At 32.2% G+C, this 16,537-nt stretch overlaps 1 protein-coding gene across 1 annotated transcript; it reads left to right on the top strand.

The window, feature by feature from the left end:
* Positions 1-12,536: 12,536 nt before the first annotated feature.
* Positions 12,537-14,107, top strand: LOC108222654 (uncharacterized). The gene is made up of 5 exons (XM_064093049.1): positions 12,537-12,812; positions 12,915-13,206; positions 13,280-13,376; positions 13,487-13,611; positions 13,696-14,107. The coding sequence occupies exons 1-5, from the start codon at positions 12,651-12,653 to the stop codon at positions 13,785-13,787; spliced, it is 768 nt and encodes a 255-aa protein (XP_063949119.1). The 5' UTR covers positions 12,537-12,650; the 3' UTR covers positions 13,788-14,107.
* The last annotated feature ends 2,430 nt before the right edge of the window (positions 14,108-16,537 follow it).

Raw genomic sequence — 16,537 nt, 5'->3', positions numbered from 1 at the left:
GCATATTACTGATAATGTATTATGTAGAGAAAACAGATCAAGTCTTGATCTTCGAAATAGATAAAATAATAGCACACTATATAAATGACAGATAAAATATAAGACTAGGACACAATAGAGAAGCCACGCATGACTAATCCGCTTCAGCAGCAATCTGGCTTCATCTGATCACTCTGGGGTAGATTGCTTTGCCGCAGACCGTGCAAGTTGTGTTAGTTTTGGAGAAAGTTGTTGCCTTTGTTTTTCAATATCTTCTGCCCTTTCTCTCATCTCAGTCATGTTTTGTTCTAACATCCCTTTGTACTGCTTGAATACTTTCTCAAGATCCTGTAATTCAATCTCCCTATATATTCTATGATCCCGTAAGGATTCATCGGATTCCCTGGCTAGCTTTCTTATGTCTGCGTTGCCTGACGACCGTGCTGTTTCGCCATCCCCAGTATAGGTAACGTCCACAATGTCTTGCCTTTCATTGAGCAAATCAATTACTCTCCTGTATACAAAAAAAAAAAAACATTTTTGACCTGTATGAATTATAAGTATAGAAGTAGTTATTATGAGTATTAGGCAAGATAATATACCTATGCTGTTCTTCCACGAACAAACCGCGTGTCAGGATCTCTGCCTGTCTATCCGTCATGCTTTTGCACATCATTGCAAAGTCTTCCTTTGCTGATTTCATGTCGCTATTTAGTTCGGCAGAATCATTGTTTAGTTTTCTTAGCTCTACACCTAGAGCTTCCTGCTCAATTTCAGAATGCTTCCTCTTTATTCCTCTGGGATCCATTGTAGCAGTATATTCCAATGTTTATGTGATTGAAAAGTGAATGCCTATAATATTTTCCGTGTCTGTGTCTGAATATATAGAGACTTATTTACGTTGTGGGATGCACACGATCTGCCACAACCTACCAATAATGGGCCAGTCACTTCATTGTGGAAGTTAACATGTACGTGATAAATCTACTTAATTACATGTACAATGGTATTAGTATTTGTAATGTGGTTATGTACGTTATTTATGGATATATTAATCATAATAATTAGGTCATGTGAGTAATATTAGAGCACACCAATAACTCACATCAAATTTGTAAAGTGCATTACCTTTTTGAACATGTTCCATGTAGCATAACTGAATTGTTTTTTGATTGGATAACTAACATGGAGGTGTAAACTAAATTAATTTTTTAATTTTAACTAATTTATATAATCGTTCTAGAATTTTTTTTTAAATTTACATGTCGTTTGTGTTAAATTTATTTAGATAAGACTTATGCGGCAAATCATTTATCCACAACAAATTAAAACCAACGTAATTTGTGAATAGTTTTGAAATAATACAATAAAAGGAAAAATGATTTAATGGTAACATCTGTATATTTATCAAATGCCTTATAAAACTATTCTCCTTGCAATATTATAAATCTTTTGGTGTATGAAATAATAATTTACATTTTTTCATGGATCATAATTTCCTCACTTTCTTTTAAGTTACTTGCATTTTTAAATTCTTATATTAATGAATATGAGCGTATTGCAAAGGATTCCAATTGAATTGGAATTTTTCCTTATACTTCGCCCAGAATTATTTTTAATCACATGTCAAAAAATTAATAAGTTTTCTTTTCACAATAACAAAAAAAAAATATTGTTAATTTCCCCATAAAAATTATTCGTTCTTTCTGCTTTTAATTTAATATGTGATTATATTGTTAGGCATATTACCAATTTAAAATTTTTATATTAGGCCAATCATTTATCCACAACAATTTAAAACTTACATATATTATGAATAGTTTTAAAATAATACATTAAAAGGAAAAATGATTTAATGGTAACATATGTATATTTATCCAGTGCCTTATAAAACATATCTCCTTGCAATATTATGACCACTGATGCTTTTAATTTAATATGTGAGTATATTGTTAGGCATATTAACAATTTAAAAAAGATTTATGCGGCCAATCATTTATCCACAACAATTTAAAACCAAAGTATTTTGTGAATAGTTTTAAAATAATACATTAAAAGGAAAATTGATTTAATGGTAACATATGTATATTTATCCAATGCCTTATAAATCATATCTCCTTGCAATATTATAAATCTTTTGGTGCTTGAAATAATAATCTATATTTTTACATGGATCATAATTTCCTCTCTTTTTCTTAAATTACTTGCATTTTAAAATTCTTATATTAATGAATCCTTTGCAACTCGTATTTTGTGAATAGTTTTTAAATAATACATTAAAAGGGAAAATTATTTAATGGTAACATATGTATAGTTATCCAATGCCTTACAACACATATCTCCTTGCAATATTATGACCACATAAATAATTTTTCACTCTTTCTGCTTTTAATTTAATATGTGAGTATATTGTTAGGCATATTAACAGTTTAAAAAAGATTTTACCAGGCCAATCATTTATCCGCAACAAATTAAAACCAACGTATTTTGTGAATAGTTTTAAAATAATACATTAAAATGAAAAATTATTTAATGATAACATATGTATATTTATCCACTGCCTTATAAATCCCTCTTTTTTTTTTAAATTACTTGCATTTTAAAATTCTTATATTAATGAATACTAGCATATTGCAAAGGATTCCAATTGAATTGGAATTTTTCACAATGTCAGCATCATTTTAAGATACATTTGACTTTATGGTAAACCAAAAAAAACAAATTATTCACTATAAAACACACCAAAAATAAAACATCTCTTATTGGTTCCACCTGCTTACAAATTAATTAATAAGTTATAAGTTATAAGCTACGCAATCCCACTAATTGTTAGGAATATTCCACGTATCCAAATGTAAAGAATAAAGACTTTTAATCATTCCTTATACTATAATCAATCCTTATCGTGTCTAAAATCTGAATACAAATTAACAAAGTGAGCAATAGGTCAAGAATTCATAGATTGGAAAAAATCATGAACTGAATATTTAATAATATATAATATATACCGTTAGTGTATATCAAAGAATGGCAATTTTTTGAATGATTTCGTTTAAGAGGGAAAATATAATATTTGATTTATTTCAACTGCATTTCCTAACGTAGCTAAAATCGGAAGAATTTATGGGCTGGACTGCACCTATAAGATATTCTAGATATCACTGATAGCAATTGATTTATCAAATCAATTCCTTAATCATAGCTAATGTGTAATTGATAACACATTTTAACAGACCATATCAGGTATCACATCTGTCCCTCCTAAATTGACGCAGTTGCAGTTACACAAAGATACATGTACTTATTTACATCACGTAGCAGTTCTCTATTTAAGCTGATCTTTACTTTGATACTGCATAACAAGTTCAGCATTTGGAAAATAGTACAGAAGTTGTAAGTCAATATGCAAGGGAGAATGTTCGATCATATTCAGAGCCTAGAAAAGTCGAGAACTAATTGGAGAATCAAGGCACGACTTACCCGTTTCTGGCCAACGTTCTCTCCTGAAACGTCAACCATTAAAGGGTACAACTTGATCCTCCTCGACGATGATGTGAGTACATATTATTAAGTTATGTTGTACTTTAAAGTTTCCTGGTGCTTCCATTTTTGTTTATTGTGATATTTGTTTATATCCGCAGAATACCCACGTACATGCTTACGCTTATCCGGATAATTGGCGCGCTATTGGTAAGGAAGTTGCTGAAGGGAAGATTTACACTGTCGAGAACTTCCAGGTTAGAGATACTATTGGGAAACTGAGACCTGTTTCAACAAAACTTTGCATTAGACTGCTCAGCAGTACTATTATTGAGTGTGTTGAAGATGATGCACTTATTCCAAATCATAAGTTTGAGTTTATGGACATGGGAGATTTGCTTGAAGAATGTAATCGTCTGACAGAGAATCAGAATCCAGAATTTGCTTACGGTACGTAAAATACATAATATAACAGATGTACACCAGTGTCTCCTATAAACTAAAGTAATGGTATGCATGATTTTTAAATTAAATTACCGTCTACTTTGCATTGTTATGTTAGACGTGATTGGCGTCGTTGAACATTTCAAGCATGTTACAAGAAAGCAAACAAGATATGGAGAGAGAGATCAGACACGTTTTATGTTTTCTGATGGCAGGTTTGCATTTAGATTATCATATCGCGTATTATAATTTGATAATATTAAATTTTATTTATTCACCTGTACGACGATTGATTACTTTAAAACGATGATGTTGAGAGATTAATTTGTGTTGTCAGACTGAAATTCAGTGTTACACTCTGGGGTGACTTTGCTAGCTCTGTTAATCAGACATACACCGCCGAATTGCAGAAACCTGTTATTGGGATCCTTACCAGCGCCAAACTCTCAACTTTCAGGCGTATGTTATTAAATTTATATATTTCTGTGTTTCATAGAAGTTTTTTTCAACATATCTTTTTCCCTGTGCTATATCAGAGGAGAATCAGATTGGTGCGTTGCCTTCTACAAAGATTTACTTTAATCTGGATATTGACCCGGTCACGGAATTCCGTGAGAGGTAATGTACATCCAACTTAACTTAGAATCTCACTGTAAGCTGTAATAGCGCGTCATGTTAGACTTACAATTGTTGCATCCCCGTACAGTGATAACTTTGGTTTATGCATTTTTTCAAGGTTGATCGAGGAAGGCTACAAGTCACCCCCGGACACTGATGAGTCCAGTTCTGAACCTGCTCCTAGAGCTGTAATCGAGAGGACATCATTCAAGGAACTCATTGAGAATTCTTTGTCCTTTGTGCTTAAGGTACATGGAAGATCCATTCAATCATTCTAATCGTTATTGTTTCCTAGCACTGGATGTTATTAGTAATGACTGACTTTGGTGTTTGATTATCTTTCAAATTTTTCTAACTATTACAAATCCTTCCAGAGGACTGTAGTCGTCAAATTTGTCATAAACAAAATCGAGGAGGAGGACAGTTGGTGGTTCAATAGCTGTGTGTCATGCCATTCTGAGGTTGAAAAGGTTGATAAAAAATTCAAATGTGCAGAATGTAAACGAAATTTTGGATACTGTGAGAAAAGGTACATCCAGTACGGGCTTATAATGCATCACAACAAATTTAGTACACAACCTAACAATGCAGTTTGTTCCCATTTTAGGTTTCGCATCGTAGTACTTGCAGATGACACCACATTAGTGACCAACGTCATACTTCTTGATCGAGTTGTGAAGCGTATGGGAGCTACTACTGTTGCTAACATTCTAAATCTGATGAAAAAGGTAACAAGTTTTCCGTTTCAAATACACAGCAACATAAATCAGATTTCTCCTTCTAATTTCAGATTCCAAATTTCATATTTCAGGATTCTTCTGTCACTGCTGAGTCTGCTGTGTTCAAGTCCATTGTTGGGAAAGAAGTGACTGCTCTGTTACAGTTATCCGATGCTAATGTCAACGGAGACAGCAATCTCTACAATGTGGTTGATCTATGTGACTCTTCAATGTTTGAGACTGCTATTATACAGTCCACTCCTGCTCAGGCCACCAACTCATTTTCCGTGGACGTTGATTCTGTACGTTCAACAAATTTTTTGTTATAGTATTCTAGAAGATAGATTTTGTGCATACTTCTTTGGACTACACTAACAGTTCTCTAAATTATTGCCTTCACAGCCAATTGTTGGCATTGAGCTCTTTCAAACCCCAGGCTCTTCCGAGTCTGTTGCAAAGAAAATCAAAATGGTACACTCCAGTTTTGACTCCTGATTTTGTTCATAAATTTGGATTTGTACATAAAGTTGTATTTACTGAGACATATATACATTTATGCAGGAGGATTCTCCGCCATGATTTCGTGAACGCACGGCAGGTCCAGTGAAGTCTGCAAATTGATGATATCTTTGTGACCAAGCTGGAGTATATGCTGCTGTTTTCATTAGTTATCTAAGCTTTTGCAATGTTTTCATCTAGAATAAATTTAACCAATGCGTATTGTGCTTGGTAGGATTTTGTTTTCGTGTCATGTGTTCCATCAAACTTGGTTTATCATGGTTTATGATATTTTATAAGTATTTCCTTTGTTCAACATTCCAATTTCAATGTGCATTTCTTACTGATATGCTATATCACATAAAATTGAATATTTGGCTATAGAAAATGAAAAATTGCCTGTGGCCTCATTTAAAAAAAAATAAAAATTCATCGATACTTATTCTTATGAGTTTATATCAAATATTAACATTAAAGGGTGGAAGAACTTATTCTTTATCTTAAAAGAAGTTTATATTTCTTTGCGGAGGAAATTTTAAAAAAAAATTCACATGTAAATAAATTTCAATATATTGCCTAATCTAAAGGAGATTCCATCCAAAGAAATAGGAAAGATGATTATTTAAATTATCATTTACCAACATAAATGTATTCGCGTTTGGTAAAATTTAATCATGACAAAGTTAGTGAAGCATATTTTGTTTTGTCCATTTGAAATTTATTAGGCATATAAGTTAAAAATTTATTAGGCATATAAGTTAAAAGTTTCCTAATTATAACATCTCCAGCTGATTAGTTATATGTTGTATTTAGACGTCATTATAAGTTAAAAATTAGTTTGGCATATAAGTTAAAAGTTTCCTAATTATAACATCTTTAGATGATTAGATATAAATAAAAATTTATCGATACTTATTAACATTAAAGGGTGTAAGAACTTATTCTTTCTCTTAAAAGAAGTTTATATTTCTTTGCGGAGGAATTTTTACAAAAAAATTCACATGCACATAAATTTCAATATATTGCCTAATCTAAAGAAGATTCCATTCAAAGAAATAGGAAAGATGATTATTTACGTTATCATTTACCAAAATAAATGTATTCGCGTTTGGTAAAATTTAATCTTGACAAAGTTAGTGAAGCGTATTTTGTTTTGTCCATTTTGAAATTTATTAGGCATATAAGTTAAAGATTTATTAGGCATATAATTTAAAAGTTTCCTAATTATAACATCTTCAGCTGATTAGATATATGTTGTATTTAGATGTTATAATAAGTTAAAAATTTATTAGGCATATAAGTTGAAAGTTTCCTAATAAAAACATCTTCAGCTGATTAGATATATGTAGTATTTTTATGTTATAATTAGAAAATTTTAAATATTTAGACTATATTGTTTTTTCGGATGTTACAATTATAAAAAAAATATGGATTAGGATAGTGGTTATTTTGATTCATATCTGCAATTATAGCGTACTTATCCTTAACATTGAGCATTATAATTATAATTTTTTGAACTGATATATTATACAGTCCCATAACATTGAGCATTATAATTATAATTTTTTGAACTGATATATTATACAGTCCCATATGTTATGATAACTCAATCAAGGACTGATTAAGGCAAAACCCATAATTTTTGGGGTTTTCCATGTGTGATGCAGACTACACTATACGGTATTCTATATTATAGTAATCAGATCATTATTATCCCGTGAAAATATACTAAACTCAGAACGTATGTGCAGCTCCTTTTCATTGTTCCAAGTAGTCGGAATGCAGTACTTCATCTTTTGTGGTTTTATGTTTTCTAATCACAATCTGATAACCATTACACTTGCTTTTTTTGTTTTCCCATTTCAGAACCATGTTTGACAGACTGAACTCCCTTCAACTATCCAGGACGGATTGGAAAATCAAAATACGTGTTACTCGAGCATGGGATTCGTTCAGCAGCAGTAATGAATTTATTGGGATGAACATTGTCATCGTCGATTCGGAGGTTTTACATACATATCAGTATCTCATTCAACACTCATTCTTTTTGTTTGTTTTCATGAACTAACTATGAAATTTATTTTTATTTCAGGATTTCCATGTCCATGGTTTTGTTATTCCAGAAGCATTAGACGATCTTAATATCCCTATTTATGAAGGTAGCATGTATATCGTTGAGAATTTTGTTACAAGAAGAGCTATGGGGACTCTTAGACCTGTTACTTCTGACATGTGCATTATATTAAATGAAACTTCCATTGTTACTAATATCCCGCTGGAGATTGGAAGGTTTCCCAGATATAAGTTCGAAATTACCCAGCTTGGAGACATATACTCCATTGCTAGGAACCTTGCACCAGATGAAGAACCTTTATACGCTCTGGGTAACAGTTCTGACTTTCGTTAACTATTGTGCAATTACTCAATTATTGTCCATTCTTAATGACCATTATCATACGTAGATATTGTCGGTATTATTATTGACGTGGGTGATACCGCCATTGAAGCCACCACATCTGGAATGAGGCAATCGGTTCGTTTTAATCTGTATGATGGACGGTAATAATGATTTATCCAAAATTTAAATATTAGTTCAAACTATTTCTCATGCTCTGCTTTTGTTTGACAAATACACAATTTAACTACATCTATGGTGAATGTCAGCAATACGATAAGAGTAGTTTTGTTGGATGAGAAAGTTTCATTGCTTGGTCATATATTAGATGGTGATTATCAATTGGAGCCTATCGTTATTTTAACTTCAATGAGACCTCACTTTCGCAATGGTAATTTCCAATAGCTTTAGTGGACCATGCTTAATCTAAAAAAAAAAAATTTAAACGATACTGATTACTATAATCATACTCATTAGTCTTTCCTTTTATGTGTCCACTAGGTGTCCTACAAGTTAGTAGCACAGAAGCAACCAAAGTGTATGTAAACATTTATTATCATGCAGTCTGGCAAATCCGTCGAAGGTAATTTGCTGCTCTGTGCAGAACACTCTTAGTAGTATCATTTAATTACTGGAATAATCATATTTGTTACATGGATTCTTACTGTGCTTTGGTTTATGTTTCTACGATGATGCTGCTTACATTATCTTGCTATTGGTTTACGTTTCAGGCTACTTGATCAGTTCTAGATTAAAAGCTTATTTTGAGGTGCACAGTTCGAAGATCGCTATATCTTTTTCAATAATGGAGTTCCACATTGCAACATTTATGTGTTTTTGACGTAATGCACGGCTCTGTAGTTTATTTGATACTTGATTTAAGAAATAAGAAGACATTTAGTCGTTTACCTTTTTCAACATACCCGTGAAACTGATTTCATTTTAAGAAATCAGAGTTGTTACCTTCTATCAGTTTGGCGTCGTTGCACTCTTACACGCTTGGATAACGGAAGAAACTCTGTATTATGAGGGGGTAAACTTATAATGCAAGGCTATCAATGATTTTCCAGTTTTTTAATGATAACCACAACAGTAAAGCAACATAATAGCAAACAATTGGATTTCAAAGCACCATGGAAACACCTAATTTGGTTCATTAGCACAAGAGGAACATGCGCAAAAACAGACTACATAGTGTATCAGCTTAGTGAACTAATAATGCATAGGCCAAAATGTTGAAAGCATAGCACATAAAAGAAGACAGCAGAAATAGGATATGCATAGTCTACCCTAATCTGACCGTACAGGTATATGCGAGGAGGTATTGAACTTGGTGAGTTTGGCGGCAAGATTTCTTCTCATTCCTGCAATTGCTTTGGCTCTCTCACCAAACACCTTCATATTTTCACTGAACACTTCCTCATATTCCTTGAACAACTGCGACATCTTCTTCTCTTCTTCATCCATCAATATTCCGTGACTTTTGAGAGAATAATTTGAATCTTCAGCAAACCTTGCAAAGCTGTCAGCATAAGGAGTTGGTAGAACTACGTTCTCCCCACTGGATTCACACTCTCCCTGCTTCGGTTTTCCTTCAAGCATTTCAACCACCTCTCTGCAGTTTAAATCTCAAAATCAAAAAAACATGTCATACTCAAGGTTAAATTTTCAAAAACTCAGTATAAGTGTTTACACATCAGTAATTTTAGCCAAGACTACAACTCACCCATATTTTTCCTCGAGAAACAGTGCTCGAGTGAGAAAATCAGCCTGTCGTTCTGCCATACTCTTGCACATCAGGAAGAAATCTTCATTTGCGTTTCTTATGTCAGTGTGAAGTTTGTTTGAGTCATTCGTGAGATTTGTTAACTCGACGTACAAGTCGTTCTTCACCGCCTCATATTTTCGCTTTCTTGATACCCTTTTTTGCTCCATTAGGCAGTCTGGCAGTGCTCTGCTTCTTTCGTGAGCAGCGTTTGGATTTCTGCAGCTGTTAGTGTTGTGTGTTAATGTGCAAAGGTTTGTAGAATGGGATTATGAAAAGACGCAGCAAATGACACCACTATTAACTCCTAAACAAAATACATCTATTGTGGCTGTATTTGCTTATCGTATACCTACCCTACAGCTATTGTGTACTATAACATCATTTCTTTTTATCTTCTTTTTCTGTCATTTGAGTTGCAAAAGCAATACATGGGAACCGTGTATGGGATACTCTTGGATTTTGGTAATAATTACAAATTTACAAGTGAGTATCTCAAAAAATGACTCAAGTATTTTTGTAAAATTTTCATAGTGTAAACAATTAACCATCCGCTTGGGTTGTACTCTTTTTTTTACATGAATTATCGGTAAAGATTGGCTATCACGTCTGTATTTATTTAAAATAATTGAATCGTCAATATACCATGTATACATACATGCGTTTATAAATCAATTTTGATCGTGTCCTAAATTTAAAAATCATGGAAATTAAAATAATTTTTGTTTCGTAAATAAATATTTTATATCCCTTAATTTAAAGTATTTCAATCATGGTATTTTAGGTGACAAAATGAATTTTTAATTTTGTGTCTACACATTTATTTATCCTCCACCTTCCTTAATGTTCTCTTCTGTCCAAATATTTTGCAGGGTATTTTATAAGGACTGACCCGAGGACCAAAAGCGTTTTTTCATCATAATTTAAATGATTGAAAATTTCATCTTCATTTAGACGCAGTATTGAACACATTTCTTAAGCGTTAGATTTTTTTTTACTCATGCCCACGATTTTACTTTTACAAAATTAACCATTAAATCATGATATTTCATAGGAGTGACTCTAAACATACGGAGACTATATTTACATGTACCAATAAACTCAGTGATTTTTTTATAAAAAAACAGGTCATTTGTATGTTTATTCTCCTTGCTATATAAATAAGACTATGACACAATAATAAATATCATGTTTAGATTTATGCTATAACAATATTGCCGTTAAAGATTTTTATTTGTTTTATTATTTATTTCTCAGTTTTATATAATTGAAAATAATAAATTTCTCTGTCACTAATATCATGGCCAATATATTTTTTTTGAATCTTAATATACATTATTAAACGCCTTCCGTAATCCAAAAGTATTGTCTGTTCTCTTTTTCTACAAGTATTTAATTTTGCCCAATTATTTGATTTTCCATATTCAAAATTTTAAAACATCAAGATCATTTAAGATTCTTTGTACTTGATCAGATATAGTATTAAGCAAATTTTTTAATACTCCAAATATTTCATACTAATGCTAGCGGTTTTACTTTTAGAAAATTAACCATTACATTTTGATATTTTTATAGCAGTGCCTATAAACATACAAAGAATTTACTTATATTAACCAACAAAATCAGTGTTTTTTTTATAAATCAAATTCTCTTTTTTATGCTTAGTCTTTCCCCTCTAGCCAAAGAAATATGAAACAAAAAAACAAAAAAAAATATACAATCATTATGACAGAATACGGAGGATATTGTTGCTCAACATATACATATTTTAAGCAACTGATTTATGTGATTAGTTAGTCTAATTTAGCCTCTTTTTAATCTGTAGATATCAATCCGTTTCTTTATTGTTTTCTTCCTTTTTATACTCCTGTTTATTCGTTCTATAAATTTCCAAAATTGGCACCATCTACCATATCGATATAAATATATCAGTCTTCTCAAGAATCTGAAGACAATGCAAAAAAAAAATTAACAATTAAATCATGATATTGGATAGGAATGACTCTAAACATCCGGAGACTATATTTATATTTATATCTACCAATAAACGCAGCGATATTTTTATAATTCAACTGGTCATTTTTATGTTTATTCTCCTCGCTCTACCCAAAAGTATATGACACAAAAAGAAATATCATGATTAGATTTATGCTATAAAATTATTGCCGTTAAATATTTTAATTTGTTTTATTTTTTTTCACATTTTTATATAATTGAAAATAATAAAATTCAAATATTATATACTAATGCTAGCGATTTTACTTTTAGAAAATTAACCAATACATTTTGATATTTGACAGCAGTGCCTATAAACATACAAAGAATTTATTTAAATTAAACAACAAACTCACTGTTTTTTTTATAAATCAAATTCTCTTTTTTATGCTTAGTCTCCTCCCTCTAACCAAAGAAATATGACACACAAAACAAATTACAAAATATACAATAATTATGTCAGAATATGGCGGATATTGTTGGTCAACATATACATATTTTATGCAACTGATTTATGTGATTAGGTAGGCTAATTTAGCCTCTTTTTAAGCTGCTGATATCAATCCGTTTCTTTATTGATTTCTTCCCTTTTATACTCCTTGCTATATGTTCTATAAATTTCCAAAATTTGCACCATCTACCATATCGATCTAAATATATCAGTCCTCTCAATCTTCAAGAAACATCATTGGTTCTGATACTAACATTACATATCGGTAGCATTGTCTATTTTGTATATTAAATTCTGTATGATTATATGTGTTTTGGTGTGATAGGTATGGAAGCTCATGATCACCTGTCTGCTTTAGATGACTCCAAAACCAGTTGGACTTTGAAGGTTCGTGTCACCAGAATATGGCAGACGCGTTATGGGAATGGTTTCGTCGACAGGCATAATCTCATTCTTTTGGATTGTTTGGTAAGATGTGACCAATTTCAACACAAACCGATTTATAACTATCATAACAAACTCCACTGTAATCACTGTATGCATCGAGTTTTATATTTTTCTGTTAAACAGGACAATCAAATACTTGCTATTGTCAATCCTGATTTATGGCAAAGATTCAGCAATGTCTTAATGGAAGGACGTATCTACACAATTGTCAACGTGTTAGTGAGGAATGCCACTGTCGATTTCAGACCAGTGCCAAATTCAAAGATGATCTTGCTTACAAATTTCACATCTATCACTCCTCATGTACACGACACCGGGATGATAGCTCGGCACAAATTCAATTACAAAACATTGCAAGAGCTGGATTACTTAGTTGGAAGAGATGGTCAGGAAAATTACCATGCTTTATCCGTTGGTATGTTATTGTCTGTTAAATCCATGTTAATTACTCTAATTTCATTCCGAAGCACTAAAAGCATGTTTTTCAGATGTTATTGGTCTTCTGGAGAACCTTCAGCCTTTGGAACGTGTACAAGGCAAGGAGAGTTTAATAGATGTCGTGAAGTTTAGAATTTCTGATGGAAGGTATTCGACATGACTTTTTTTCATTGGATTTAGATATGATACAGTAAACGTTTAATGTAAACAAGAATTATACTAATTTAGAATATTTTTTGGTTGTTGAACGTGCAAAGTATTTTGCGCAATGTGTATAAATGGGGTCCTATGATTGAAGAATTGAATCAAGTGATTAACGGTGTAGTTGAAAGACCAGTGGTGGTTGTGTTGGCAGGCTTCAAAGTATCCAGAGATATTGACGGTACTGTACAGCACACTCATGCTTCGATTTTACACAAAACTGTACCCTATCTATATCTCTGACATTTTTAATAAATTTCTACAGGCAATGCTCGGCTCTCCAGCATGGAGTCTTCTAGGATTTATGTAAATCTTAATCACCAGGATGTTTTCTCCTTTCGAAACAGGCATAATTGAGTTTCACATCGTAAACCTTTTCATTTTTTTTTTTAAATTGACTTATTATTTTAGCTCTAATTCTCATTCAAAATGTCTTGCTACATACAGGTTTGGCTAGGTGTTTTTTGGAATCCACAACTTTGCAGCAACAAATAAAGTGGGAAACAACTGTTTTCGTCTTAGTATATTAGCACAAGTAGCTTATTCATCGTAATTTTCATTCCGTTATTCACATGAACTCTTTTTCATATTTTTGGACTTTGGTTCAAGTTATGCCCTTTCCTTCAAGAATCTATGTACCTTATTTTTGCATTTTTATGAATTATTTATTTTTATTACGTTTTTCACAATTTGTAATACATTTTCTAAAGGATACGGAATTGGCCAAGCATTAAAGACAATAAAATCAAGCTGCCCTAATTGAATGATTTGTGTTTAGTCATTCTTTTGAACAAATTCATTGTTGGAAAAGCATGCCTTATATCATTTTGTAGATTTGTTAGGATTGTCCTAACACAAAGTTCAATGTTTTAAGAATACGTACAGGTTGTTATGGAATGTAAAATGTCATGACTCATTGATAGTATCCGTCAAGTTATCATTCCGAAAAGTGATCAGGAAGAAAATGAATTTAAAAACAAACTTTGGTTTTATAGGTCATCAAACAGTCTACAATGTTTTGCAATTAAAAAATATAGCTGATGAAGATGATTAATAGATACAAAAAATGTCAATGCGATTGGCATATGGGTAACAGACATGTCTAAAGCTGCTGTTAATATTCTTAAACGGACACCATTACACATCATATTGTAATCCCAAAAAATCACGGTTTCAGTCAGAACTAAGTTTAAATTCTTCTAAATTTTACTTATTAGGAAATCAATGTAGTCATCATGCTCGACCATTCTGAACATAAGCTTCTGACCAGCTGTGTATTCATTACCACGAATGAATTTATTCCACCCTGCTGAAAATCTTGGTCTTACCGCTGTGTTTATTATACCAATATCCCAGACACCCTTTTCTGTGATGAATTTAATCTTCTGCGTTTTCTTCCATATACCACTCGCAGGCTTGATTGTGTGAGGAATAAACTGAGATAGACATTCACGGAATATACATTAAAATGCTGGATAATACATGTCATCATATGAAGCTTTAATATATTAGGCATGTGCCAGAGTATTACCAGCCCGTGAGTTTTTTTGTCAACGTTTCCCGCTGTCAAGCATGTTTCAAACTCACGATTAACCACAGCATCATCTTCTACAGCCATTGGATCATCAATTCCAATATCTTCGTCCCCCCCTACTCCTATCGGTTCACAAGAAGATACAATGCCACTTAAAGTTAAAGTATTGCAGTAAACCAATTAACGGGAAGTTTTTAATAAATTTTATTATATAAGGTACTGTTCCACATAAGTAGTTTAACCTGATTCGGGTATTTCTTCAAAGCTCCAGATCCATTCATCAGCATCATCAGCCTGTCCCTGCTTTATTCTTGATCTGTAGTTGATCTCTACACCATTGGACTGATACACTCTAGCATACATTACATCTGACTCATTGAATGTAAAGACAATGGTCTCCTTCATTTTCAATCTGAAATGCTTGATCATATCTTCCAAATTATAGATATAACCAGGGAATGGTTTATACTTGAATCCCCAGTCCAGGCCACCAACATAGAGTATCTTTATCTGCGTTAGTTTCCACCTGTAAAATTGGTTTACCAAAAATGGCACCATCTGCAAAATTATGAATTCATTGCTATTTAGTTTAATCCACAAGTTTAAGATCACCAAGAAGAAACTATCCGCTATCAGGAAGCTTAGAATAATAATACGATAAAAGTCAGAGGCCAAATACTGAAGGATTAAGTTGAATTTTTTACAACTGTAATATGGTGTGGCGACATTTTAATCTAATTATACAATTTTCTTCAACTGGTGTCGATGTACTGCAATAATGTAGTGTGTTCATCATGTTTTAACTTTTTTCTCAGTCCGCAGACCGTCCATTCACAATCCATAGGGCGTATATTAGATTTAAATGCCCTCGGAATATTAGTTGCTACTGTCTGGCTTTTTTTTTAAGCATTAATCTTTGACTAAGAATTTGTAATATATTCATCAAATATAGAATTTAAACAGTTTCTATATGTATAACCACAGTATATTTTTGTTAGGTGTACTGTTTTCGCAACTGGGGTAAAAATTTTAAATTTTAACATTATAGTGTTGAGCTAGATCATTAACACATTTTTAAGCTAAATACTTAGAATACCATAAAGAGATATAAGTATGCTTACGAATTGTCCACGGTCAGACGCATTTTCATACACAACTTTGAAGAAGGACTTGCTCCATTTATTTGGCACCGGATCAGATAACACTGCATAAAAGTGCATCGAAATACAAGTGTTGGGTTAAAGAAAAAACAAGGGTAGGTTGAGACTATATAACTAATTTCCGAGTTTTGAACCTTTCACCATGTCCAATCCATGGTCTTTGTGATCGTAGATGCAGACTCTCAGACAATCATTGATTTCTTCTTTCTCTCTAAATGCCACCAGAAAATCACCATCTCTAAGTCCGGCGCCACTGGCAAAGTCAACCAGTCCTTCTCCTAAATAGCAGACTTCACCGCTTTTTCTAATCTTTATTGTCCATGATTTCTCAACAAACTTGAACACAACTGAACTCCCATCCTCCCAATATTTATAATAAGCATCCCACATAGGTGATAAGATCTGAAAATGTA

Source organism: Daucus carota, chromosome 5, assembly GCF_001625215.2.
Source record: "Daucus carota subsp. sativus chromosome 5, DH1 v3.0, whole genome shotgun sequence".
Classification (NCBI taxonomy): Eukaryota; Viridiplantae; Streptophyta; class Magnoliopsida; order Apiales; family Apiaceae; genus Daucus; species Daucus carota.
This window is presented reverse-complemented; position numbering and strand designations above follow the sequence as displayed.

Bases quoted from the DNA above. Each gene is read 5' to 3' on its own strand.
- LOC108222654 (XM_064093049.1), top strand. From the start codon at position 12,651: ATGTGTTTTGGTGTGATAGGTATGGAAGCTCATGATCACCTGTCTGCT. The intron at 12,813-12,914 runs GTAAGATGTGAC...TCTGTTAAACAG, and splicing joins TCATTCTTTTGGATTGTTTG to GACAATCAAATACTTGCTAT. The intron at 13,207-13,279 runs GTATGTTATTGT...CATGTTTTTCAG, and splicing joins TTACCATGCTTTATCCGTTG to ATGTTATTGGTCTTCTGGAG.